The sequence below is a fragment of the Carcharodon carcharias genome, chromosome 19 (assembly GCF_017639515.1).
Source record: "Carcharodon carcharias isolate sCarCar2 chromosome 19, sCarCar2.pri, whole genome shotgun sequence".
In the NCBI taxonomy this organism is placed as follows: domain Eukaryota; kingdom Metazoa; phylum Chordata; class Chondrichthyes; order Lamniformes; family Lamnidae; genus Carcharodon; species Carcharodon carcharias.
In genome coordinates this window covers 36264640-36292199 of record NC_054485.1, presented here as the reverse complement: position 1 = coordinate 36292199, position 27560 = coordinate 36264640, and the positions used below count along the sequence as shown (strand labels likewise).

General features: G+C 42.6%; 1 protein-coding gene across 2 annotated transcripts in view; it reads right to left on the bottom strand.

Annotated features, from left to right (window-relative positions):
• The window catches only part of rhbdl2 (rhomboid, veinlet-like 2 (Drosophila)), a 54688-nt gene that overhangs the window by 9115 nt on the left and 18013 nt on the right, over positions 1–27560 (bottom strand). For both annotated transcript variants that reach the window (XM_041212084.1, XM_041212086.1), the window contains exons 2-7: positions 25281–25510; positions 22073–22221; positions 14653–14765; positions 9824–9924; positions 1514–1574; positions 900–961 (exon numbers count right to left, since the gene is read on the bottom strand). In XM_041212084.1, coding sequence (XP_041068018.1) covers positions 900–961; positions 1514–1574; positions 9824–9924; positions 14653–14765; positions 22073–22221; positions 25281–25484 — 690 coding nt within the window. In that variant the 5' untranslated portion in view covers positions 25485–25510. The remainder of the gene's footprint in view (positions 1–899; positions 962–1513; positions 1575–9823; positions 9925–14652; positions 14766–22072; positions 22222–25280; positions 25511–27560) is intronic.

Here is a 27560-nt window from a genome sequence, read left to right as displayed (position 1 = left end):
CTTTATTAGAGTTTAAGACACTAGTTTCAGACCCAAATTTCTCACCCTCAAACTGAATGTGAAATTGTATCATATTATGATTATTCCTACCTAGAGGATCCTTTGCTATTTCCTTAAATGCAAGCAAAAACCTTCCAAAATCAAAATTACCTCAACTGATTTTTCTCTCCTAAACATTGGCTGCAAATCCAACTCAAACTGATGGGATCAAGGTCTCTTCTATCAATTCCTTAAACTAGATGAATTTACAAAGTTGCTGCCAATTGGATTAGGATTAAGAGTTCAGTCTTGGCATTCCTGTGCTAAGGATTTAAAGGCCTGTAGAAATTTAAAGGGGCTGCAATGCAAATCTTAGTTTAACATGCAGCTGATAATCTGTCTCACTGCTAGGAAACATCCCCAGTGGCAGGACTGCATTGGGGAGTTGTCCTGATGAGGCTTCCCGCTTTATTCCTGGCACCCACTGGCTCCCAGCCCACCATCTAGAGGCCAGGAAAATTCTGTTGGTTCATTGATAAACATTGGCCAGGGAAATGGGACAATCCTCTTGATCTTCTTCAAAAAGTGCCATGGAATTCCTTATTTCCAGTTGAGGGGGCAGGCTTTGTTCACTATTTCAGCTGAAAGATGGTCCCTCCAACAATGTAACATTTCTGCAATACCTATAGAGCACCAAAGAATTATGTCAAGTCTCTGCAGTGGAACTTGAACCCAGAAACATCGAAATCAGAGGAGAGAATGTTACCACTAATCCAAGGCTGCCATGTGTTATTGTTATCAAACACGAGATTGCTCTCTGTAAAACAAACATTTGGTTTAATTCTTAAGTTAAGACACTAAAGATTATTGCTAGAATGTATCAGTAGTGAGAGGTTACAACAGACATCTTTGGCACTTACGCGGAAACCATGTCCTTCAGTAAGGAATCTTCTGTATAAGGCAAACCCCACATCTGTGCCCACTGCAAATAAATATATTAAAATGATTAACTTAAAACTTATCATTGAATAACCAGAAAATACAACTAAGGCACCAATAAACTAATTTTGAAAAGTACCAGTTGTTGGATTCCCTGAACATGGTCAAGACAAAAATTTGGGCTGGAGTCATTCATGGCAGGAAGATTTAAATAAAAGATACATGTCAAGCACATGAATTGTTTATTTATCATTGAATAATGGAACATCAAGAGAATTACATGCAATGAGGTTAAATTCCACTGTCCTGTTCAAATGAATACTATTTATTCTTACATGATTAAGACTATCTCATTGCGCACTCGAGATTTGATATGTCAGTTAATCGTCTCCCACACAGGGCAATAAAAGTGAAAGCTCTTAAGGAGATTTTTCCCGATATTATCTAACTATAGAGTGGCTGTTGGCTACATCTCTACAGCTCAAAATTCTCCTTCATCCCACATCACAACATTTCCATGAAGTCAAATGATCAAGACAGGAAACTAGAGGAGGGGCAATTATAATCAGTAACATAAAATTTAAAAAACACTTACCTATAATCAAAATGAAAGCTAATCTGAAAACACCAAACAGTGGCACCATTTGTTTAAAATTCTGCAAGCAAACAAATAAAAATGTTATGGAGCTACAGTTTTTTAAACTGTGTTTAGATCAGCCACAGAGATAAGTCCCATCGGTCACATTTGATCTGATATCTAGGTTCTGGATGTCTGGGAAAATCTTCCAGAGTTTAGCTTGTTATAATGTTCTCCTTCCTACAACTAGCACTTGACCTTGGTGAACTGATCTGAGCTGTACAACGTAAAGATGTTAAGGCTGAGTGCTTAGTTCATTACAACTGTGACCTCTCCAGACTTTAGTTGATGGAATAAACAAACGTTTAAAATAGCAAACAAGAACATGATTCAAAAAATGTTGATAATTTCTTGATTCATTGAGAAGTAGAGATTTGGAACTAATACAGGAAGTCAACGAAAATGGTTCCTGGGGGAGAATTTTCTCCCCGTCGGGCAGGCTGGTTTGGAGCGGGTGCAGGTGGGCCGGCGCAGAGCCGATTGCCACCTGCGATTGGCTGCGCACCGCCGTTTTATGCCTTAATTGGCCCGCCCAGTGTGACGTGCACCCAGAAATGCTCAGTGCTACCTGTGCTGGCGGGAGGAGGAGGGAGAGCCAGGGTCTGCTCTCTGTCACTTGTGCGCATGAAAGAGCGCAGAAATCTCCTTGAGGCACGAAGCTGCCTCAGGGAGATTAACTTAAGTTTTGAATGCGAAAAAAAATTTTTAAAAATTATTCAGACATGTCCCCTCATGTGACAGTGTCACATGAGCTAGGCCATGTTTATGAAGTTTCATAAAAGTTCATATTTAATTAATAAAACCTTCATGAAAACACATCCTGCCCATGGATGAGGTTTCACCTTGAGGTGGGCAGCTTTCTCAATAGGCTTCATTAGTTCATTATTGGCCTTAACAGGCCTTTCACAGTTTGGCGTGCGTGCAGCCAACTCTGTTGCGTGCCCGCCGAATGGAAGATCAGAATGATGCGTGGTGACATTGGGATGCACGCCCGACATTACCGCCCGTCATTTTACACGTCGGTGTACGGGGCCCACCCCCGTACGCTGAACAGGAGATTCTGTCCCTGGTGTTTTTGCTGTTTCCCCTTAAAAGGCTAGAGCTCAGTTTGCTTATCGTTCTTGTTAGCTTTCAGGAATGTTAAAACTGCTCAGGAATTCACAGTCATTAAGGCAGAAAGTTAATGTTTCTAGTACAATTTTTAGTCACAGAAGTGCATTAGTGTGTTTCTCCACAGTTTTCTTTGCCCTGTGAGATAGTCAATATTGTATATGTTACAAAGCAGTTTAATATTTCATGAATCTGATCAGATTATAGTAATTGTGTCAGAACAGAACTAATATGATCAATCATCCCAATGTTAATATAAGGATTACTGATCTTCAAGTCCACTGGAGAAGCTAAACCAAATGGCAAAAATAATTATAAAGGATTTAGTATCAGAAGACATAAATTAGCTCTCACTCTGTATTACTGTGAATTTAGTTTGAGTCATAGAATTGTAGAATGGTTACAGCACAGAAAGAGGTCATCCGAGCTGTTGTGTCAATGTTGGCTCTCTGAAGAAGCAATTCACCAAGTGCCACTCTCCTGCCTTTTACCCGGATCCCTGCAATGTTTTCCTTTTTGGATAATGATCCAATTCCCTTTTGAATGCTATGATTCAATCTGCCTCCAGCACACTCTCAGGAAATGCATTCCAGATTTCAACCACTGACTGCAAGAGAAGGGTTTTCTCATGATGCCATTGCTTATTTTGCCAATTACCTATAATTACCAATTATCTGTGCCATCTGGTTCTCGATCCTTCCACCAATGGGAACAGTTGGATGATAGCATGAAACTGATATTATCAGCTTGGCACCCATTAAATACTTTAATGAAAGCAAAACTCATCACAAATCAAAATTACCCCAACTGTTCTTTCTCTCCTAGACACTGGTTGCAATTTCATCTCAAAATGTGATGGGATGAAGGTCCCTTCTACCAGGGCCCTAAATTAAATGAATTCATACCATTTAGGCAGCACTTAGCAGGAGCATTAGATTCAGATTAAGAGTTCATATTTTGCATACTGGTGCTAAGAATTTAAAGAGGCTGCATTATAAAAGTTAGTTTAACATTCAGCTGACAAGCTGTTCCCGCTGCTAGAAAACTTCCTCAGTGGTGGGACAGCATCAGGGAGCTGCCCTAGTGTGGCTCCCTGCTATTTTCCCAGCTCCCAGCCTGCCATCCCAGGGCTGGGGAAATCCTGCTTGTTGGTTCAGTGATAAATTTTGGCCAAAACAATGATTTTGGCCAAAACATCTTGCGCTTCTTCAAACAGCCCCATTGGAATTCCTTATTTTCCACACAAAAGGGCAGATGGGGCCCCTGTTCAATGTTTCACGTGAAAGATGGCCCCTCCAACAATGTAACACTCCTTCAAAGTGCATTGAAGAATAAGCCTCAATCTGTCCAGTCCACTCATGAATACTTCTATCAAATCTCTACTCAACCTTCTCTTCTCCAAGGAGAACAACCCAGCTTCTCCAACCTATCTTCTTAACAAAAGTTCCTCATCCCTGGAAACCTTTTTATGAATTTCTTCTGCACTCTCTCTAATGCCTTCACACCTTTCATAAGTTGTAGAGGCCAGAACTGGGCACAATATTCCATTTGAGGTTGAACCAGTGTTTTATAAAGGTTTATTTTAATTTCCTTGCTTTTGTATGCTATGCATCTATTCATAAAGCCCCAGGATACCATACTCCTTACTAACCACTCTCTCAGTCTTGCCACCTTCAATGATTTGTGCACATGCACACCCAGGTCCCTCTGTTCCTGCACCCCCTTTAGAATTGTACCCTTTATTTAATATTGTCCCTCCATATTCCTCCTATCAAAATGAATCACTTCACACTCCACTGCATTAAATTTCATCAGCCACTTATCTGCTCATTCCACCAATCTGCCTACGTCCTCTTAAAGTTTAACACCATCCTCCTCACAGTTCACAATACTTGCAGTTTTCATGTTGCTCACAAATTAGGAAATTGTGCCCGGTACACCAAGGTCTAGGTCATTCATATGAATCAGGAACTGCAGGGGTCCTTACACTGACCCTGGGGAACTAAGTTTAAACCTTCCTCAAGTCCGAAAAACAACCATCCACCATCTACTGTTTCCTATCACTCAGCCAATTAAGTATTCATATTGCGACTGTCCCTTTTATTCCAAGAGTTCTAAATTTTCTCATAAGTCTGCTGTGTGGGACTTTATCAAATGCCTTTTGAAAGTCCACATATACCAAATGGCATTGCCTTCATTAACCCTCTCTGTTACCTCATCAAGAAAGTTAGGCAAGTCAGTCAAATACGATTTGCCTTTAACAAATTCATGCTGACTGTTCTTAATTAACCTGTATTTAGCCCAAGTGTCTAATAATTTTGTCCCAAATGACCGTTTCTAAAAGCTTCCCCACCACTGAGGTTAAACTGACTGGACCGCAGTTGCTGGGCTTATCTTTACACCCTATTTTAACAAAGGTGTAATGTTTGCAATTCTCCAGCCTTCTGGAATATCCCTGTATCTAAGGAGGACTAGAAAATTTCCACCCTCACTTCCCTCAGTATCCTTGGATGCATCTCATCCGGTCCTGGTGCCTTATCAACTTTAAGTTCATTCAGCCTATCCAACACATCCTCCTTATCAATTCTAAGCCAATCAAGCATCTGAACTACCTCATCTTTCACTGTGACCTGAGGAGTATCTTCTTCCTTGGTTGCAAAGTATAGTTTTTTTTGGAAAAATATACTTTATTCATAAAATACCTGAAAGAACATTACAAAACATTTCAAAATGGCCATCATAAAAAGTGCAATCAGATTCACATTTCCCACATGGATCATGAGGTGCTTCAATACACAATGAATATTACAGACATTTCAATATGGTCATTACAGACAGTCAGACAGTGCAATGGTATTGGAGTTATTGACATACATCATGCTGCACTCTGTGGTGCTTCAGTACAATTATGATACATTTAGTTTTTACTACATACATTCATTGAGAGTCGTAGAGTCCAAGGAGCCTATACAATTCCCAGCCCCTCGGTGCACAATGGCAGAAAGGTCTTAGACAGCGACCCTTCCCCATTGCGCCTTTGTGGCAACTGCCCCAAGCTTTAATGCATCCCTCAGCACGTAGTACTGGACCTTGGAATGTGCCAGTCTGCAACACTAGGTTGGGCACAACTCTTTGCACTGGAAGACTATTAAGTTTCGGGCAGACCAGAGAGCATCTTTCACTGAGTTGATGATCTTCCAGCTGCGGTTGATTTGTCTTGGTGTGTGTCCCTGGGAACAGCTTGTAGAGCACGTAGTCCTGTGTCACAGCACTGCTCGGGATGAACCTCGACAGAAACCACTGCATCTCTCTCCAGGCCTTCTTTGCAAAGGCACATTCCACAAGGAGGTGAACAACAGTCTCTTCCCCATCACAGCCACCTTGAGGGCAACGTACAGAGGGGGTGACACTCCTGTCATGTAGGAAGGATCTGATGGGGATGGCCTTTCTCACCACCAGCTAAGCTAAATCTTGGTGCTTGTTGGAAAGTTCAGGCGATGAGGCATTCTGCTTTTGACATTCAGCCTTCTGACTTTGACAGTCTTCTTGGGGAACCATCCGACAGGATCCACCATTTTTCCTCAGGACCTCTAGGAAATTACGTGTTGTTTACTGCCTGATGGACTTGTGGCCAAAGGTGTTTCTCTGCATAAATTTTTCCACAAGGTGGTACAAGTACCAAGTTGGTCCAACTACTTAGACCGTTCCATGGCAGCATGGCCAGACCCATCCTTCGCAACACTGGGGACAGGTAGAACCTCAGCACGTAGTGACACTTGGTGTTTGCATACCAAGGGTCTACGCACAGCTTGATGTAACCACACACAAAGGTGGCCATCAGGATGAGGGTGATGTTGGGCCCGTTTTTTCCCCTTTTATCTGGAGGCTTGTACATCGTGTCCCTGCAGACACAGTCCATTTTCAACCTCCAGATAAAGTGAAAGATGGCTTGGGTGATTGCCATCACGCAGGAGTGAAGAATAGGCCAGACCTGTACCACATACAGCAACACCGAGAACGCCTCACACCTGATGACCAGGTTCAAGGTATTCATTTAATACCTTGCCAATGGCCCTGCTCCCCATGTGTAAATCCCCTTTTAATCCCTAATCGGACCCACTCCTCCTCCTACCGCCTTTTTAACTATCTATATACCTATAGAAGACTTTTTCATTCTTTCACAAGAGGTGGGCAATGCTAGCTAGGCCAGCATTTATTGCCCTCCCTAACTGCCCTTGAGAAGGTGGTGGTGAGCTGCCTTCTAGACCGGCAGCAGTCCATGTGCTATAGGTACACCCACAATGCTGTTCATTCTTTTTACACTTTGTAGTGGTTTGATTCAACTGAGTGACTTTCTGGAAAGCTGTTAAGAGTCAACATTGCCATGGGTCTGGAGTCACATGTAGGCCTGACTAGATAAGGATGACAGATTCTAACAATCAACTTTTAATGCCAGATTTGATAATTGAATTTAAATTCCACCAGCCGCCATGGTGGGATTTGAACCCATGCCTCCCCAGAGCATTAACTTGGGCCTCCGGGTTGCTTGTCTAATGACATTTCCACTATGCCCCCATCTCCCCGTTACTTTTTATGTTAGCTGCAAGTCTCTCTTCATACACTCTCCTTGCTTCTCATATTTGCTTTTTCATTTCCCCTCTGAACCTTTTATATTGAGCCTGATTGTCAATTGTATTATCTACTTGACATCTGTCATATGCACCTTTTTTTCTACTTCATCTTACTCTCTATCTCTTTCATTGTGCAGAGAGCTCTAGATTTGTTTGCCCTACCTTTCCCCCTCATGGGAATATACCTTGAATATACCTACTGTCTCTTCTTTAAAGGCAACCAATTGTTCAGTTACAGTTTTGCCTGCCAATCTTTGCTTCCAATTTATGTGGGCCAGATCTATTCTCACCCCACTGCAGTTGGCTCTCTTCCAATTAATTATCCTTACTCTGGATTGCTCCTTGTCCTTTTCCATAGTCAACCTAAATCTTATGATATGATGATCACTGTCCCTCAAAATGCTCCTCTACTGACACTTGATCCACTTGCCCCAGCTCATTCCCAAGAACCAGGTCCAGCAATGCCTCCTTTCTCATTGGACTGGAAACATACTGATATAGAAAATTCTCCTGAACTGAGCCTAGGAACTTTTGCCCCTCTCTGCCCTTTACATTACTACTGTCCTAGTCAAAAAAGTCGATAAAACGGGAAAAAATAGAATAAGAAAGCACGCTAGCCAAGAATATAAAAGCAGATGTAAGAGATTTTAGAAGTATATGAAAAGGAAGAGAGTACCTAAAGCATATGAAACGGAAGAGAGTACCTTCACTTAGAAGCAGGGGTAAGATAAAAGGAAAGACCAGGATATGGCGAACAGCCAGGCAGCTTTCACAGCGCAGGCTATTATCGGACAGAAAGCGATGGGGGGGAGGGAGTACATCCTTTAGTGGGAGCCCCTATGCCCATTGAAGGCAACAACCCCACCACTGAACCAAGATTGTACCCTCCATTAATTTGCCACTTAAGGGCCTCAATAGGTACAAGGGCAGGGGGACAGCCAGATGCCTTCCCAACCCACTGTAATGTGGGAAATAGGTTGGGGTGGGTGGAAATGTGGTGGGAAGGCTACTCATTTTTTTTACGAGCCCCCTCCGGCTTCAAATATGCCAGTTGTTGGTAGTAAAATTCAGCCCCAAGTATTCAGACACAAGTCTTCCACAGTATCATTTCAGAGCCAATGGTCAGAATTTTGCTCTCATCGGCCGGGCTCAGCAGAGGCGAGCAGGAGCGGCTGGGAAGCCGACCGCCACCCGCGATCAGGGCCTGACTGTGATTTCACATTGGTGGGCCAATTAAGGCAAGAAGGAGCGGGCTGCAGTGGGGACGGGTTTGCCGCCGGGTCCAATGGCGACCCGGCGGCTGGTTCAAAAACGGCACAGGTAGCCTCCAAGTGGCAGCAGCAACGTGGCTGCAAACGAGGATGCAGAGACCAGGGAGGTGAATCATCTGGGCACGGCACCCCGTCCTTATGATGAGTGCCTTGCTGCCTTCCTGGAGGTGGTGTCTGCCAGAAGGGAGCCTTGTCCCCAGAGTTGGGAGGAGGAGGCCACCGCACCTCACAAAGAGGGCATGGCAGGAGGTGGCAGGCCGGGTGAGCAGCTACAACATGGTGCAGCGCTCCTGGTGCAGTGCCGGAAGTGCTTCAATGACCTGCTGCGCTCAGGAAGGGTGAGTACCAAGTTGGCATGGGTCAGTGTGTTGAATTGTCCTGGGCAGGCCATCTCCCTGTGAATCTCAGGGGTGTTAGAGTTGGGGCGTGCCAACGTTCATTCACGCCAGAGCTGGCCAAGGCGCTGAGCCCTGGCTGCTTTGCCTGAGTGCCTAGCACCTCGAGGGCCGCGACTCAGATCTGCCCTGCCAGGTGCTCCTCAGCTGAGGTTGGCCAGGCTGCAATGGCGCTGCAGATTGAGAGTGGACTAGTTAATGCTCTTCTGTCCTTCAGAAGAAGACATCCCCTAACAATATTGAGAGGTCGCCCACTGACAGAGGACCCTCACACCTCCTCATCCTTTCCTGGTACGAGCAGACCTTGGAGCTCAAGAGGCACCACGCACCTCTATTAACCGGCTGTTCATCCCCATTAAGTAATTAGTTAATGGAAGAAAAGTAAAAGAATAAAGGGGGGAAAGGACAAAATCCAGCAAATTGTGAACTGCAAATTGAAAGGAATCAAAAATAGGGAAGCTAAGGATTAAGAAAATGAGAAATGTAATGAAGCCATTTTTAAAAACACAAATGTGCTGAAAATACAATGCAAGAAGGTAATAGTGCTTTGATTTTACTAACTCTATAAAATAAATTGCAAAAGCTCAATGTCTCACTTATTCGAGCTAGCACGTTATTTAGTAAGAAAGATTGAACAAGATACATCTTTCCACAACACCCAAGAAAATGGGGAATGGAGATGGGGAATAGAGAGCAGGAAGTAATATAGATAAGAAAGATTTAAAGAACAAAAGTAAGGAGCACATTAAGTTAGAAAAACACACTAATTGGTCAAAACTCTTTGGTCTACCAATCAGCTCACCTCCCCTCCCACCCCTACACATACAACAACATGAATATTAATTAATTCTAACCACTTACCACTAGTGCATTCATAAAGTAGCCTCCCATTAGAGCATAGCCTCCACCAGAAGCTCCAACTAGTCCTAGTTGTGGATCAAATATTGAGCTAGCCAATGAGCCTGCAACAAAATAATGACAATGGATAATAGGACATAACTTCCCTTGTCCAACTTCAAGATGCAAGTCTAGACTATGAACTGGTTCAACTGAGTCCAATACAATTTACCAGAGCTAACAGTTCATTTACAGTAGTTCTAGTCTGATCACAAAACTAAAACACATTCTCTTAATTGATCCAACTCTTCCTGCTTCCACCCTGGCCCTGGTCTCATGTGCACGTGTACAAATAACACACTGAAGAGCATGAAGCACTTTTGCTTACTGTAGAAGATACATATGTGCTTGGATTCTCGGCTTGACTGTTAAACCAGCGGACATTGTGGCCAGATTTGTGCCAGTCACAGGGGTGGCCTCTTGAGCCTGACTGATTTTCTGGCTTGAGGATCATTTACCTCCACCGAGTGAGGGAGGGCAACTGGACATTGATTGTAACAAGCATCAGTGGCATGCCACAATATAGTATGCTCCACCATGTTTTAATTTTTTTTAAGTGGCACCTAACCTCATGCAATAGATTGCATTGGTCACTTAACCACTTTAAAAAGGACATTCAGCTAACCCATAATCAAAAGCACAGCTGTACACCAGGGGTTGCAGTGTTGCAGCATTGCAACTGACCAGATGACAGGAAAAACATCAAAACCTATTTAGATAATGTTTGAAAAGGCCTATATTTAGGCTGGTATATTCCATGTGGTTCCACCCCCTTTATTTCTTCCAAGAATCTAGGCCATAGTTTCTAAATTATTCATCACATCTAGTGTAGTGCTGCAATGAAAGCTCCTATTTTAGGAACAGGGAGTACAAGACCCATCCAGATGGAATATATAGTTGCTATTAACTTAAAGATACTTTGGTTACAATAATACAAAACTAGTTCCTCATACAATCTCTGAGGTGCGAGTTACACTGGTCACATACATCAGCTTGCAAAACAGGACCAACACAGCAACATGCACATATGGGGCTTAGGATCAATGCAAGGACCAGGTTGGTGGTTATAGGTGGCAGTGGAAGTGGGGAAGCGATAGTGCATGAGAAACACAACATTGTAGAATGCATGGGAATGTTCAATCTCAACTAGGATGCCTCATTATAATTTTTTCTTGGGTTTTGTGTTTCCATTGGGTGTAAGCAGACGTAATGCAAACCTGCATGATACAACTATTTAAAGACCCAATTCACAGATGCAATGGAGGAGGAGGATTAGAGATTTGTGTATTGATCTGAGTCAAGTAGAAGCAGAAAAATGGGAGACAGGAAGGCAAAGGCAGCATCCAGATACAACAAGGTATTCATGGATGTACTGCTGGGTGCAGTAAGGGCAGTAAAAAAGCAGGTTCTGTTTTCAATCAATGGGAAAAAGAAACCTGTAGCCATATCAAAGAAGGTATGGCTGGAGGTGGCCCAAGAAGTGAGTCATTTCAATGCCCCCTCCCCTTCCTCCATCAACCACTGCCATTCAACCCACTCTTCATGTAATCAGATACTATTTCAGTCAGCTCCACTGATTCTTGGCAGCGATCCTCAAATGGCATTGTCAACACATTCCCCACATGGATTCCATTGCCACTCAATGTATCTATCTGATAGTCGCCCTGACTGAATGTATTGCATTCATCGGGTGCACACGTGCCTTACAGACATTCATAGGCCTGTCACGCCGCTTTCGCAGGAACCACAGGGACTACCCCACATAGATGTGCCAGAGATAAAGAAACGCACTGTAGTTCACCAGGTGTACACACATGGGCTTTTTTGAAAATGTGTTAATTTTTTTTTGTCACTTTAAATATATTACTTTGCACCACTTTACAGTTCCTCATTCTGATGAGTGCCAACTCGGCTCTTATTTGTTTGGCATTGATTGTGAAGACTTGGAATTAACTGAGACCAGCTGACTATGTGTATTTTGGCCCAGTTTGAGTAACTAGCTTTCCTTTGAGTTATTAAGGCAATCCTGACATCTTGAGCAGCAATGGCTAGCACTGGGCACTTGATCTTCCTCCTTCTGCTTAGCATTGGAATCCTCATCAGATATGGTGAGCTGAATGGCTTGTTCCTCTTGTACCTCTCTTCCTCACTGCTGTGCTAAATCATACAGATTACAGTATGCCATGATTATCTACAGACTCTTACTGGTGCAAACTGAAGGTGCCTCCAGACTTGTCCAGGTACCTGAAGACAATCTTGAGCATGCTGATAACTTTCTCGATGACACATCTGGCTGTCATATGGCTCATGTTATAGCACTCCTGGCGTTCATCGGTGGGGTTCCTCAGAGTAGCCATTGGGCAGATTTGAAGTTTATATCCTTTGTCACCTTTAAGCCTGATTACAAGTCTGAACAAGTCAGGTTGCAGTATGAAAGCATCCTTGGCAGCCCCCAAGGGATCTGGCATGGAGCTCTTTTTTGGTTGCATACCAGCTTAACATTGATTTAATTAAATCCCTTGCAGTTGATATATGCTCCTGGTTAATCTGGGAGTGCTTGGATTGCCTTTAGTGTACAATCAATGACACACTCCAATTGTGGGAAGTCAACCAGAGGCCTGGTTCAAAGTGTCCACTCATTTTGGCTACTGTCATCACAGGGGAAGGGTACATAACTTCCAGGCCTGCAAACAATCCATCCACCATCTGCCTTACACATTAATGCGCCACTGACTGCCAGGCACTTGCAGTGTCTCTGATAGTGCCCTTTAAGGAACCAGAGGCAAAGAAATTGAATACTGTGATGACTTTCACAACCACTGCCAGGTCCAGAAAACAGTGAGTCTTCTTCTAGGAGACTGCAGATGTCTGCGATCTACCTGACATAATAACCTCAGACTTAGGAAACACTGCTCCTCCAAGAGGTGAAGGAAGCTAAGCTTGCCTGTGGACCCTGTTCAGTAGGTAGCATCTCCAGAAAATCTCGACCCCTCTGTTGCTGCCTCCTCTCCTGTCCAACTGCAGCTCCCTCCACAGCATGACACTCTCTGTGATGTTCTCTGTGAATATCTCCACCTGTTGCAAATATAACTTGCAATTCTGAAGCGCAGTGAGGCACCTCAGAGTTCCACATGCAATACTGAAAGAACTTGAACTATGTTCCACTTCATGTAAAGTCAAATTTGAGCTATTATTTAATATACTTTTTCAAATTTTATGAATAAAATATATTTTTGGGAAAAAAACAACTCCAAACTGTACAAATAAGTTTCTCACAACAAGTGCTGTTACCGAACCATTTCCCGGAAGGAATTAAGAAAGCAGCTGTGAACACTGAATGTCTATGGAGAATGGATCTTCTCACCTTTGAGTGATAAAGTGTCTCTTAATTTCACTTCAGTTTCGCTGCAAGTTTCCTGGTGCCTCAGAATACGTCCAGCAGCTGCTAATTTCAAATCAGGCTTGCAATTTCATTATAAGAGTCTGATTTAAATATGCTAATGATGGACTGTCCTGGAGGGATATTGGGACATCCACTGTCCGCTTCCATTACAACAGCAATGGGTCTATGCGTGATAAATTAGGGTAACGTTTTGTATATTTGATGGTTTAACCCAACCCTTTCCTACCCATTGTGTGATGCGGGGTGGTTAATATTGAAGATCTGCATGTGGTACATGAGGCAGGAATTAACTTTGTTTATAAAAAGCTAGTGAAGGAGGATCTTTCAAGTTGCAATATATATTGCCTCTTGCAGTGTGGACGTGTCAGTGAAAGTTACGCCACAGCAGCAAGTCATTGAGCAGAATTTTTCACTCAGCGTGTGGGCACACGCCCGACACGCTCGAGCGTAAAATAGCACGCAATGATGTTGGGTCAGCATTCTGACGTCATTGTGCAGTCGTGCAATATTTCAGTCGGTGGGCACGCACTAAGCTCGGAAGCATGCCCACCGACAATTAAGAGAGCTATTAAGCCCGTTAACAGCACAATTAACTGGGATTTTTCGCTGCCCGTCCAATGTTACAGTTGGCATGTGGGCGAATCGGCCAGGCGGCCTTTGCATTTTTCAGGAAACCTCATCCAAGGGCGGGATGAGGTTTCTGTCATTAAATTAAAAAAAATTGCTTAGACAGAATTTTCATGTTGTATATGTTCAGGTGAATGTTCCTGATGCGTGGGCATTTTTTCTGGATTTTAAGCTCTTTATTTATTGCATTTAAATTCTTCAGCTCCTTGAGGCAGCTCTCTGCCTTCAGGGAGCTTTCACTCTGCGCTCCCCTGGGTCTGCGCTGACTTCAGTGCTTGTCCTCCTCCCACCCCCAACCCAGGCAGCGCTGATCGTATCATCGCGCACTTCATGCTGACTGGCTGTTAATTGGCCAGTCAGCGTGAAATCGCAATCAGGGGCCAATCGCAGTTGACAGTCCGTTTCCCAACCAGCCCCGGGCCTGCCAATCGCGCCTGCTGAGTTGAAAACTTATGTTGCTCCAAAACCAGCTCTTCCAGCTTAGACTTGGAAATGTTCAAACAAGTTTGGAATGATGTGGAATGCTGAGTTACCCAGATATAAATCACATTACAAAAAGACAGTGCCCAACACTACTCACACGTATACACCATGGATTAGTTTGTCAGCACAGAAATGCGTACTCCTAATAGATCTTCACCCTAATGTTCCTTTCAAGGACTATTTTACCCACTCCCCTTCCAAAAACTACATCATTCCTCAATGCTAAACACATGATTTGGAATAGCATACAAAGGATCGTGAAACTGTAAAATTAACTCACCTCCAATTACACCTGAAAGGTAGACCAGGCCAACCCGATGCCCTTTGTGAACCAACTCTAATGGAATTCCCAGAATAAGTTGCATAAATAGATTCCCTATTATGTGCTGGACACTGAGGTACAAAAGGAGAAAAGGTTATGGTTATTTGCAAGTGTACATTTCACAAAAAAGCATCACGCTCAAGACTAGCTCCTTGACTAAAGGTAAATGTATATTGGAGGCAGGAGTGTAGTGGTCCTAGTCATTCTGATATCCATAAGAAATGTATGGTCCTAACATATGTATCACACATCCTTTGATTCTCACTGTAACATGTGTTCCGGTGGACCTCTGGCCATTCATGGTTACATATAGCATAGTCACCCTGCAACAAAGCACATTTTATGCAGTTTGCAGAGATGCTGCTCTAGATAGGGACTTGTTTGGTTGGATTTGGCAGATGTTCAGGGTTCTTATCACTGTATTGACGTGATTTGGTTATAAATGTATGTCTTTTCATGTTCTCAGCTTCAAAATTTAATGGCATTGATTGGGGTTTTCTGTTTCTGTACTTGCCATTTTTCGATTTATGTGAATAGGTGGAAAACTGCGTTTGACAGGTGCAGAGGCAGTAAACCATGGCAATTATGTCTGGCAAAAATCCTTTTTCTTCAATCAAATGTATGTTTAATATACTTCCAAATAACTAACAAGCCATATTGTACAAAACTGAAGACAAAACAAAAGTAAGCTCACGTGAAATTATTCCTTGAATTATTTCACTCCTCTCTAAATGTAAAAGGCCTTCTGATGCCCAATCAGTTGGCCAGAATTGTGACAACAAAGGAAGAGCTGAAACTCAAAACACTGAAGAGCTGTCACAGAAATGGGATTAAGAGTGGTACCAAATGGTGGTAACCCCACAGAGCCTCACAAGCAGGATGGGACAATTACCTCCTGTGTAGTAAAATTCTGCACTCCTATAGCCATTGGTCTATCACAATATTTACTTCTGGGTATCTAGTGGATTAAAAATATACATTTTCAACACTGGTCAACTTTGAAGGTTAAAGCATCTTTAGTAATTTTCTTAACCACTGACTTTACACAGCCTCAATTTCAAGCCCTGTTAATATATAAAATGGGTCAGATTCAACATTCTCTTTAAGCTGCGTGTGTGTGTGATGGTGCAGCTATCAGGAACCTACCATGCAGGGACAGACAGACCACACACAAGCAGTGGTCCCTTTAATATGCATGCATATGAGACATGTAACAATCTTAAAGGGACCATGCAGTGCAAGAAACGGATCAAGCACAATGAAGGGAAATTAGAGGAAATATTGGTCGGGTTGTTTTTATTTCCACTTACAAGACCCAGCTAAATTTAAGTCTTAGTACTTTAATGAGACCAAACAGTAAATTAAATTACATCACTGAGAATAAGCAGAGGATTTTTAGTTTGGCTACTGAATGTATGATTTGGTAAATTATTATTGGTAGAAATGTAATATTAAAACTTATAATAATTCAATGACCGATAGTGCCAAGTACAGGTTATACAGTATTTCTTCCCAACAATGCAGCCTTTATTTGCAAGTATGTGAAGGCTATACAAGTATTTGAGAAAGTATTGGCATACTTAAACTTACTTCCACCTGAGCAAGACATTGGATGGGCAGAATTTTACAGAGAGGTGCGGACTGCGCACTGACCCGGTAGGAAAGCTGGCCAGAAGCCAACCTGCTCCATGCAAGCCCATTCTGCATCCGTTATACACTGCAAGGAAGGCTAAGTTAGTTAACAGTGTGACTTACACCCCTTAATCGGGAGGAAGTCCTGCTCTTGGGAATTCTGGCCAACTTGATTGGCCAGTAGTTCCATCAGGCCTGGCATTTGCTGGGACTGCAGAAAGAAAACTGAAGAGGAACATGAAGGTAAGTCGTAGGGTTTTAGGGTGGGGAGGGATCCTAGAGCCCAGAGAGGGAGAAGATGGGGGGCTGGGATGCTGGGTTCTGACAGGCAGGAGGCCCAGAAGGAAGGTCGGGTGGCATCTTGAGGGGGAGGTAATGTTCCTGATGCACGCAGGGCACACTCCTCCCTTTCTGCCTTTGTTCATGTAGGTCATGAAAAACGGCCTGCCCATTTCCGCCCACCTGCATATACCAGCTGTATTATGGCGTGGGCAGCATGTTATCCAGATCAAAGGCTGATTAAAAGTCTAATTGAACTTTGATTATTTATTTACATGTGGTAGTGGGCAAGCTGCTGATTTCGGCTCCTTGCATATTATGGGGCTGAATTCGGGGTTGGGTGGGAAGGTGATGGGCTGCCCCACAACCACCCCTCACCAAAAACACATCCAGCAGGAACAGGTAAAGTCCAGCCCAATATCTTTTTTCTTCACTCCCTAGCTGTAGACAGGGAAGCCAATTGTAATGCCCCCACCATTTCTGCAGGTGACAGCAATCCGCACATGTGCTAAGTAATAGCTCTGTATCGGGCTGAATATTACAGTGGGGCAGACAGTTTGCCCCCCACCATCCCAACCCCCTCAGCCCCTGCTGGAAGCAAAGTCGGCATGCAGCCGACCTGCTTCACACTGGCCCACTCTGCAGCCATAAAGCATTGCAGGCAGGCCAAACAGGGCCAGTGTGGGACTTCTGCCCCTCAATGAGGATGAAGTCCCTGCCTCAAGAGCTGCTGGCCAACTCAATTGGCCAGCAGCTCCATCAGTTCCAGTAGTGCAGGGGCGCATTAGTTGGCGCTGCTGGGACTGTAACGAGGAAGCAGAAAAAGTCCCAGTGGGCACGGAGGGTTTGGCAGATTAGGGGGACTCTCCCCTGATCCACAAAGGGCAGCCCCTGAAGACAGAACACCCCCTTCCTCCTTGCCCTTTGAAGAATTTTTTTAAAAACTCAGGCTGCCCACTCCCATGCAGCTGTCCACACCAATCATTTTATGGCATTGGCAGCTTATTATTGGGGTCAATTGGCATAGTAACAAGCCTATAAAAACAAAAAACTGCGGATGCTGGAAATCCAAAACAAAACAGAATTACCTGGAAAAACTCAGCAGGTCTGGCAGCATCGGCGGAGAAGAAAAGAGTTGACGTTTCGAGTCCTCATGACCCTTCAGCAGAACTGGTTGAATCCAAGGAGAAATATAAGCTGGTTTAAGGTGGGGGTGGTGGGGGGGGGGGGGGGGGGGGGGGGGGGGGGGGGGGGGGGGGTTGGGTGGGGGGAGAGAAGTGGAGGGGGTTGGTGTGGTTGTAGGGACAAACAAACAATGATAGGAGCAGATAATCAAAAGATGTCACAGACAAAAGAACAAAAGAACACAGAGGTGTTGAAGTTGGTGATATTATCTAAATGAATGTGCTAATTAAGAATGGATGGTAGGGCACTCAAGGCATAGCTCTAGTGGGGGTGGGGGGGCATAAAAGATTTAAAAATAATGGAAATAGGTGGGAAAAGAAAAATCTATATAAATAACAAGCCTAATTGACTCAGAATCACAGAATCACACGGTGCAGAAGAGGCCCTTCAGCCCATCGAGTCTGCAGCGAAATGTGAGAAACACCTGACCTACCTACCTAATCCCATTTACCAGCACTTGGCCCAAAGTCTTGAATGTTATGACGTGCCAAGTGCTCATCCAGGTACTTTTTAAAGGATGTGAGGCAACCTGCCTCCATCACCCTCCCAGGCAGCGCATTCCAGACTGTCACCACCCTCTGGGTAAAACAATTTTTCCTCACATCCCCCCTAAACTTCCTGCCCCTCACCTTGAACTTGGGTCCCCTTGTGACTGACCCTTCAACTAAGGGGAACAGCTGCTCTCTATCCACCCTGTCCATGCCCCTCATAATCTCATACACCTTGATCAGGTCGCCCCTCAGTCTTCTCTGCTCCGACGAAAACAACCCAAGTCTATCCAACCTCTCTTCATAACTTAAATGTTTTGTCCCAGGCAATATCCTGGTGAATCTCCTCTGCACCCCCTCCAGTGCAATCACATCCTTCCTATAATGTGGCGACCAGAACTGCACACAGTACTCCAGCTGTGGCCTCACCAAGGTTCTATACAACTCCAACATGATCTCCCTTCTTTTATAATCTATGCCTTGATTGATAAAGGCAAGTGTCCCATATGCCTTTTTCACCACCCCACTAACATGCCCCTCTGCCTTCAGAGATCTATGGACACACACGCCAATGTCCCTTTGTTCCTCAGAACTTCCTAGTGTCATGTTATTCATTGAGTACTTCCTTGTCAAATTACTCCTTCCAAAGTGTATCACCTCACACTTTTCAGGGTTAAATTCCATCTGCCACTTATCTGCCCATTTGACCATCCCGTTTATATCTTCCTGTAGCCCAAGACACTCAACCTCACTGTTAACCACCCGGCCAACCCATGTGTCAACCACAAACTTACTAATCCTACCCCCCACATAGTCATCTATGTCGTTTATATAAATGACGAATAATAGGGGACCCAGCACAGACCCCTATGGTACGCCACTGGTCACTGGCTTCCGGTCACTGAAGCAGCCTTCTGTCATCACCCTCTGTCTCCTACAACTAAGCCAATTTTGAATCCGCCTTATCAAATTACCCTGTATCCCATGTGCATTTGCTTTCTTTGACCTTGTCAAGTGCTTTGCTGAAACCAATATGAACTACATCAACTGCACTACCCTCATCTACACACCTGGTCACCTACTCAAAAAATTCAATCAAATTTGTTAGGCATGACCTCCCTCTGACAAAGCCATGCTGACTATCCCTGATCAAACCTTGTCTCTCCAAGTGGAGATAGATTTTCTCCTTCAGAATTTTCTCCAATAGTTTTCCTATCACTGATGTGAGACTCACTGGTCTGTAGTTCCCTGGCTTATCTCTACAACCCTTCTTAAATAATGGAACCACATTAGCTGTTCTCCAGCCCTCTGGCACCTCCCAGAGAGGAATTAAAATTTTGGGTCAGAGTCCCTTGCCTCCCTCAGCAGTCTGGGACACAAATCATCCTGGAGATTTGTCCGCTTTTAAACCTGCCAACCCCTCCAATACCTTGTCACTCCCTATATCAATTTGCTCAAGAACCTCACAGTCAAGTATTCGTTCAACACTCTACCGACGTCCTCTGGTTCCACCCACAGATTGCCCCCTTGATCCCTAATGGGACTCCTGATTATTTATTTAAGTAAGGCGGATGAGCAGCCGATTTCAACGCTCACCCACACCTGTATTGTGGGGGTGAGCGGGAAGGTAGTAGGGTGGGCACCTGCCCTATTTTATGTGCCCTCCTGCCAAAAACAGTGGGGGCATGTAAAATGCAGCCCATCAATGGTATTTTAGCCATTATCATCATGATACCTAGTTGTTTTTAAAAGGTTACACTAAAATCTAATTATTATAGATGTGTGATTCCAGATATTTCCAGCGTAAAAAAGGAACATAGGAACAGGAGTAGGCCATTCAGCCTGTCGAGCCTACTCTGCCATTCAATCAGATCATAGCTGATCATCTACCTCAATGCCACTTTCCCGGCTATCTCCATATCCCTTGATGTCCAGAAATCTATCAATTTCTGTCTTGAAAACGCTCAGTGATTGCCCTGCCACAGTCCTCTGGGGTAGAGAATTCTATAGATTCACCACCCGCTGAGTGTAGAAATTCCTCCTCATCTCAGTCTTAAATGGCCTGCCCCTTGTCCTGAGATTATGTCCCCTGGTTTTAGACTCACCAGCCAGGGGGAACATCTTACCCACATCCACCCTGACATACCCTGTAAGAATTTTGTTAGTTTCAATAAGGTCACGCCTCATTCTTCAAAACTCTAGGGAATACAGACCCAGTCTCCTCAATCTCTCCTCATAAGACATTCCCACCATCCTATCTGGTGAACCTCCATTGTATTCCCTCTTTGACAAGTTTATTCCTCCTTAGATAAGAGGACCAAAACTGTACACAATACTCCAGGTGAGGTCTCACCAAGACTCTATATAACTGTAGCAAGACGTCTTTTCTCCTGTACTCAAATCCCCTTGTGATGAAGGCCAACATACCCTTTTGCTGCACCTGCATGCTAACTTTTAGTGACTCATGAACATGGACATTCAGATCCCTTTGGACTTCCCAACCTCTCACCATTTAAGAAATATTCAGTCTTTCTGCTTTTTCTACCAAAGTGAATAACTTCACACTTATTCACATTATATTCCATCTGCCATGTTCTAGATCTTTCACTTAACCTGTCCAAGTCCTCTTGAAGCCTCCTTGCATCCTCCTCACAACTTACATTCCCACCCAGTTTGGTGCCATCAGCAAATTTGGAAATAGTACATTTGGTCCCCACATCCAAATCGTTTATATAGATTATGAACAGCTGTGGCCCCAGCGCTGATCCTTGTGGTATCCCACTAGTATCAGCCTGCCTTCCTCAGAGTGACCCATTTATTCCTACTCTCTGCTTTCTGTCTGTTAACCAATTCACAATCTATAACAGTATATTACCCCCCAATCCCATGTGCTTTCATTTTGTTTATTAACCTGTGTGGGACCTTATCAAAAGCCTTCTGAAAATCCCAATACACCACATCCACTGGTTCTCCTTTATCCTCAAAAAACTCCAAAAAGTTTGCCAAACATGATTTGGAGAGAACATCAGGGAGACGATGGCATAGTGGTATTGTCGCTGGACTGTAATCTGGTCTGGCCTTCTTGTGACTCCAGACCCACACAATGAGGTTGACTCTTAAATGCCTTCTGAACAAAGGCAATTAGGGATGGGCAATAAATGCTGACCTAGCCAGCAATGCCCACATCCCATGAATGAATATTTAAAAAAAAAAAATCCCCTTTTATAAATCCATGCTGACTCTGCCCAATTTTAACCACTCTTTTCTAAATGTCCAGTTATCATACCTGTATAATAGATTCTAACATTTTCCCTACTATTGACGTCAAACTAACAGGTCTGTAGTTCTCCATTCTCTATCTTCCACCCTTCTTAAATAGTGAGGTTACATTTGCCAATTTCCAGTCTGCAGGAACCATTCCAGAGTCTGTAGAATTTTGAAAGATAACCACCAATGCATCCATTATCTCTCTAGTCACCTCCTTCAACATTCGGGATGAAGCTCATCTGGTCCAGGGGATTTATCAACCTTCAACCCAGTTAATTTTTCAAGTACTACCTCTTTATTAATACTAATTTCTTTTAGTTCCTCAGTTTCACAAGTCTCTTGGTCACCTAGTATTTCTGGGAGATTTTCTGTATCTTCTTTCATGAAGACAGGCGCAAAGTCTATGTTTGGTTTCTCTGCCATTTTCCTGTTCTTCATTGTAAATTGTCTTGTCCCCACCTGAGGGCCCACATTGCCCTAGCTAATCTTTTTAGAAATAAAACAAGATTTCTGTGAGAAACACTTACCCGGCATGCACGAGCATGTAAGAAACAAATCTCCAGGCTTCCTGCCTTTTATCAGGCCTATATATAAATGGACTTTCCCATACCCCTGTGTCCAAGGTAATCCATTGCTTCTGAGGCATCCAGACTGCATAGTATATGAAAACAGCCAGCTGAAAAATAAAATGAGAATTTCACAATGGCAGATTCAAAGACAAATTCTCCAGAAGTAAATAATTTAGCCAACTAAAGAGTAAGGTTGCTGTGCTTTGTGGGAGTTATGGATTCCCAGAAAATTGCAAGTGGGGAGACTTGGCTTTTTGTACGATTCAGAGATCCAATATTTGCATATTTGTACAACGGAATCCAAAGAATCTGATCCCACACAACATGCAAGAGTATTCCTAGGCCTCTGAGGAAAATAATAGGCTCTTTTTTCAGCAACCATATTTTATTCTCATTCTCTCTTTCTCCCCCTCTCAGAGCATCGTGTGTCACTGGAGAAAACTGACTTCTCTTTCCTCCAAATAACCAACCTCAGTGCAACTAGCTAACAACAAAAGGGAGAATAAACACCTACTTAGCATTGAAGGAACCACGACTCTCACACCACAACTGCAAATGAGCTAATTAGGAAGAAGCTAAAGCTATTCTGTGGAATTCGCACTTGGGTTTTGCTTTTGTGTTAAAAGCTCAACATATTTTGAAGCAACAGACCTCTCTAAAATTATCCAAATTGGGCAATATGCAAGTATTTATGAGTTAATTCAAAATTAATTTGGCTTCTACCTCAATTCCACCTACAAGTATTGTGAACAACATTAACATTGTTAAAGTCTGTGTGTAGTTTTTGCTTCATTTTCCAAGAGTGATGGTCTTCCTAAATCATGGTAAAATAAGTTATGCTATTTTTAGCATATGTAACTAGGGTAAGCCCAAGAACAAACTGCACAGTTGTGCCAACTTAATGCATAGAAATACAATTTTCACTGGCATAATTTTAGAACTGCTTCCATAAACAAATAAATCAGAAATGTCTGACTTTTCACCTCCCATTTAGCAACTTGTGAAGCTGAAGGCAAAATGTTGACCCACAGTAATTAATTATCATATTTAAATTTAAATTTTTACTATATGTTTTTAAAATATCTTTTTCACCATCCAAAAAGTGTATTTTTTTGTTTAAAATAAAAGCAAAATCCTGGAGATGCTGGAAATCTGAAATAAAAACAGAAAGCTCAAAAAATACTCAGCAGGTCTGGCACCATCTGTGGAGAGAGAAACAGTGTTAATGTTCTGAGTCCAATGTGACTCTTCTTCAGAATTAAAAATTTAAAAAGGCTCAATTGTCTTCTTATCACAGACACTAGAGCATAAGTTTTCAAACTGTGGTTCTCCAGATCCTAGGACTCTATGTGGGGATCCCAGGATCCAAATGTCCTATTAAGCAATTGCCTTATTTTTCTGTATTTATGGATTTGCTAGCATAATATTTCTGCACACTAAGTAAAATGTTTCCTTTGGGTATCAGACACCGTCTTTAAGAAGTTAGGGCACAGGTTCCACAGAAGTGTCTTAACTTTTGAAGGACCCTCTTCATGGAAGAGCATGAAAATCGGTGCTCATGGCCAAGATGAAAACCATACTGCAGACACAAACAGGATTTTATAAATGCCTTAACAAAGTCAAATTGTACAATGAAGATAGAAACATGTCAGTTGATAGGAAATAGGTGTCATTATCTCTACATCTCCAGTTTATTGTTTAGTGCATTGTCCTTGTAGATCTGGTGAATATTTATCATAAAAACGGAAAATACTGGAAAAACTCAGCAGGTCTGGCAGTGTCTGTGGAGAGAGAAACAGAGTTAACATTTCGAGTCCATATGATCTTTATTAGCACCTTCAGCATAAAGAACATCCCAATTATCTTCGCTGACTGGCGTAAGAAAAATAGATGGCTAGTTGCAAGCTTTGGAGGAATGGTCAAAGCCTTGCCAAACAATTGGTGACAGAAGGTTCATGTTGTTGGAACAATATCTTCCATTTTTAAGATCTTTCTCATGTCATTACAAAAGGTTCCATATCCAGTATAAGTGATTCCATGTAAATTAAAAGTTTCATTGTCAAAAAAGATATGGTAGTTTACATGGTTACATCAATATAAATGGAGCACAAAGTGGGGAACAGTACAATGGGTACTTCTCCATTAGTTTATGAGAACTTCAAAGCACACCTTATCACAAGCTATCAAATCATCCTTACTTGTGGAAAAATGAAGGTCATGTTTCTTACTATTTGATTAGGAGGAGGTAATTCAGATCAAGGATTTCTAGTAACATTCCAATGTGCAAGGGAAAGATTCGAAATGCATGTACAAAAGCAAAATACGGTAGACTCTGGAAATTTGAAATAAAAACAGATGAAAGGTCACTGACCTGAAACATTCATTCTATTCCTCTCTCCGCAGATACAGCCAGACTTGTTGAATAGTTCCAGCATTTCCTACTTTTATTTCAGATTTCCAGCATCTGCAGTATTTTATTTCTGTATTAGTGTTCAATTCACTGCCACTTCTCTTCTAGGCATTCCTACCTTGAAGAAGTTCTGCTCCTCTATCTGACAGGATTTCCTTTTGTCTCTTTTACCTTGTTCACCTTTATTGCTTTCTACTTCCCTTCTCATGTTTGATCAGGTATCCATCAAAACTCATTTTCCAGCCATATCTCCACTTCTGATGATAGGTCATCAACCTGTAATGTTAACTCTGTTTTCTCTCCATGATGCTACCAGGCCTGCTGAATGTTTGTGGCATTCTCTGTTTTTATTAAGGCTTGAAATGCTTGTTAATCAGCTGAGTATTGAAGTTGGATTGCTACCTTTTATGTAATAGTAATAGCTGTTATTCATATAATGGAGAGTTTTAGCATTTTTGATGGTGATTGCTCCTTTTGATAATTCTGATTACTGATGAATAACAAAGGATATCATTGGACATGATGCTATATGATGTTGTGTCTCTGAATAAATGAACACAGGAATGTAAAAAAACTGTAAAAGGTAGTTTTAGTCCATCTGGCTTGCCCCTGTATAGAGCTGGAATATGAATTCTTAGAAAACCATCTTATTTGCAGTGGCAAAACAGATAAATTAACTGTTCTCCAATATACATTCAACAATTCGAGTTGTGCACTAAAAATTGTATTATTTTAGCATAAAAATGTGGACTGTACCTCAGCGATACTTATGGAGATAATGAAGATTGGTGGAGGAAGGCAATTTGCTCTTTCCATATAGCGACTTCTTGTGTCTTCGGGAAGCATCCAATTAGACACAGTTGTGTGAACCTTATGACACCATGAACAGCATTGTGGTGATTCGCTACTCCTCTCTTCATTCAGATTTTCAGTTTCAGCTTCTGTTGGCTTCATCTCCATCTTTAGCACCTCAGTAAATCCTAATTCTGTTTTTTTTTTAAAAGGTCACAACATAAACAGTTACTAAGACACCAACATCCAACAGTTCAGAATTACACTGGCCAAGATCAGAGAATTGCTATTCTTGTCTTATCAGCATAAATTAGTACAGCAAAGAAATGTTGTGATATAATGCTTGATTTCTGTCCAATTATATCATTAGACTAATTATTGGCTGTTAAAAGTACTAGTGTTGAATGAATAGATTTGATCACAGATGCAGATTATTTTCACTGAACTATTTCACAGTATTCAGCATCTTTTGTTTTCCTCTGTACCTAAAATCTGAGATATTGGTTCAGCTGTGGCTCAGTTAGTAATATCCTTTATGCTTCTAAACTCATGGTTCTGGACTCAAGTCCCATGTCAGGGTTTGAACAGGAAATCGATGCTGACACCCCAGTATATTACTGAGGAAGCACCGTGCTGTTTGAGGTACAGTCTTTTGGATGAGACATTAAACTGAGGCCCCATCTATCTAGTCAGCTGGATGTAGAAGATCTCATGACACTATTGGAAAGATGAGCTGGGGAGTTATTCCTGGTGTCCCGGTCAACATTTATCCCTCAGTCAATATCACAAAAAACAAATTATCTGGTCATTATCATCTTGCTATTTGTGGGAGTTTGCTGAGTGCATATTGGCTGCTGTAGTTCCTACATTACAATAGTGACTATGCTTCAACAAATAATTCCTTGGCTTTGAGACATCCAGTGGCCATGAAAAGTGCTATGTAAATGCAAGGCTTTCTTTCTTTAAGTGAAGGACATCCTGATTAAAACTATTTTAGCTGAGGAGAGCAAATACTGCGATCAAGTCAGACCTGGTGATTAATTAGTGTTTCTCCTCGTCAAGTTCCACCCTTATCTGTCCAGTCCTAACCAGAGAATACTTGAAATGACTTCTCTTCCAGAAAATTAACCTAGGAGCTATTTTGGCACCCTCCTATTTCTCATCTACATCTTGTAGATCAAGGTGGCATCATCCCAGGTCTTTTCAGGTTCCACGTTTACACTGATAGCATCCAACCTTTCCTCATCATCACCATATCTCTGGGCCCCTCCACCGCTTCTCTGATGTGAGATTGCTTATCTGACACCCATCACTGGATCGGCAGAAATTCCTTCCAGATAAACATTGTGAAGGTCAAAACCAGTGTCTTTGGTTGTCACCATAAACTCCATTCCCAAGCCAACAACTCCAAGTCCTCCTTGATCGTTGTCTCAGGTTGAACCAGATGGTTCGCAACCTTGACATTCTCTTTAACCCTGAATGAAGCTTTTGACACCATATCCTTGCCATCATAAAGGCTGCCTATTTTCACCTCTGTAACATTGCCAATCTCTGTCCCCTAATAACCCTTCTGCTGCTGAAATCTTTATTCATGTTTTTGTTATCTCCAATTTTAATTATTCTATTGTTCTCCTGGCCTGCGTCCTATCTTGCACCCTTCATAAATCTGAGCTCATCCCAAACTTTATGACTTTCTTGCAAAACTTTATCAAGTTTTAACTCATACCAAATCCCATTCAACTCTGTGACCACTGATCCACATTGGCTCTCAGTCCAACACCACCTCAATCTTAAAATTATCATCCTCAAGATGAAAGCCTTCCATGGCCTTGCCAATCCTCATCTCTAACCCTCTCCGGTCCTACGACCAGTTTTCCTTCATCCCACCATTGTTGGCCGTGCATTGAACCATTAAGACTCTAAAGTCGGGATTCATTCCCTAAACCTCCTCATTTCTCTGCCTCCTTTCAAGCAGCTCTTCAAAGCATATCTTTCAGCTAAGATTTTAGACACCCATTCTGATCTTTGTCTTGGTTTAATTTCTTCTTTGATTATGTGGAAAGAGAAACGAAATTAACATTTCAAGTCAATGACCTGCATCTACTTGAAATGTTGGAGAGGATTTTTCATGCCTGTTGGTGTCAGGCGTGTTTGGTAGTATCAGCTGGCAATATGGCGCGATTGGTTTTATGATGGTGTGAAACTAGTTTGCGATCATCCACTCAGACTGCCGATGGCAGGCCA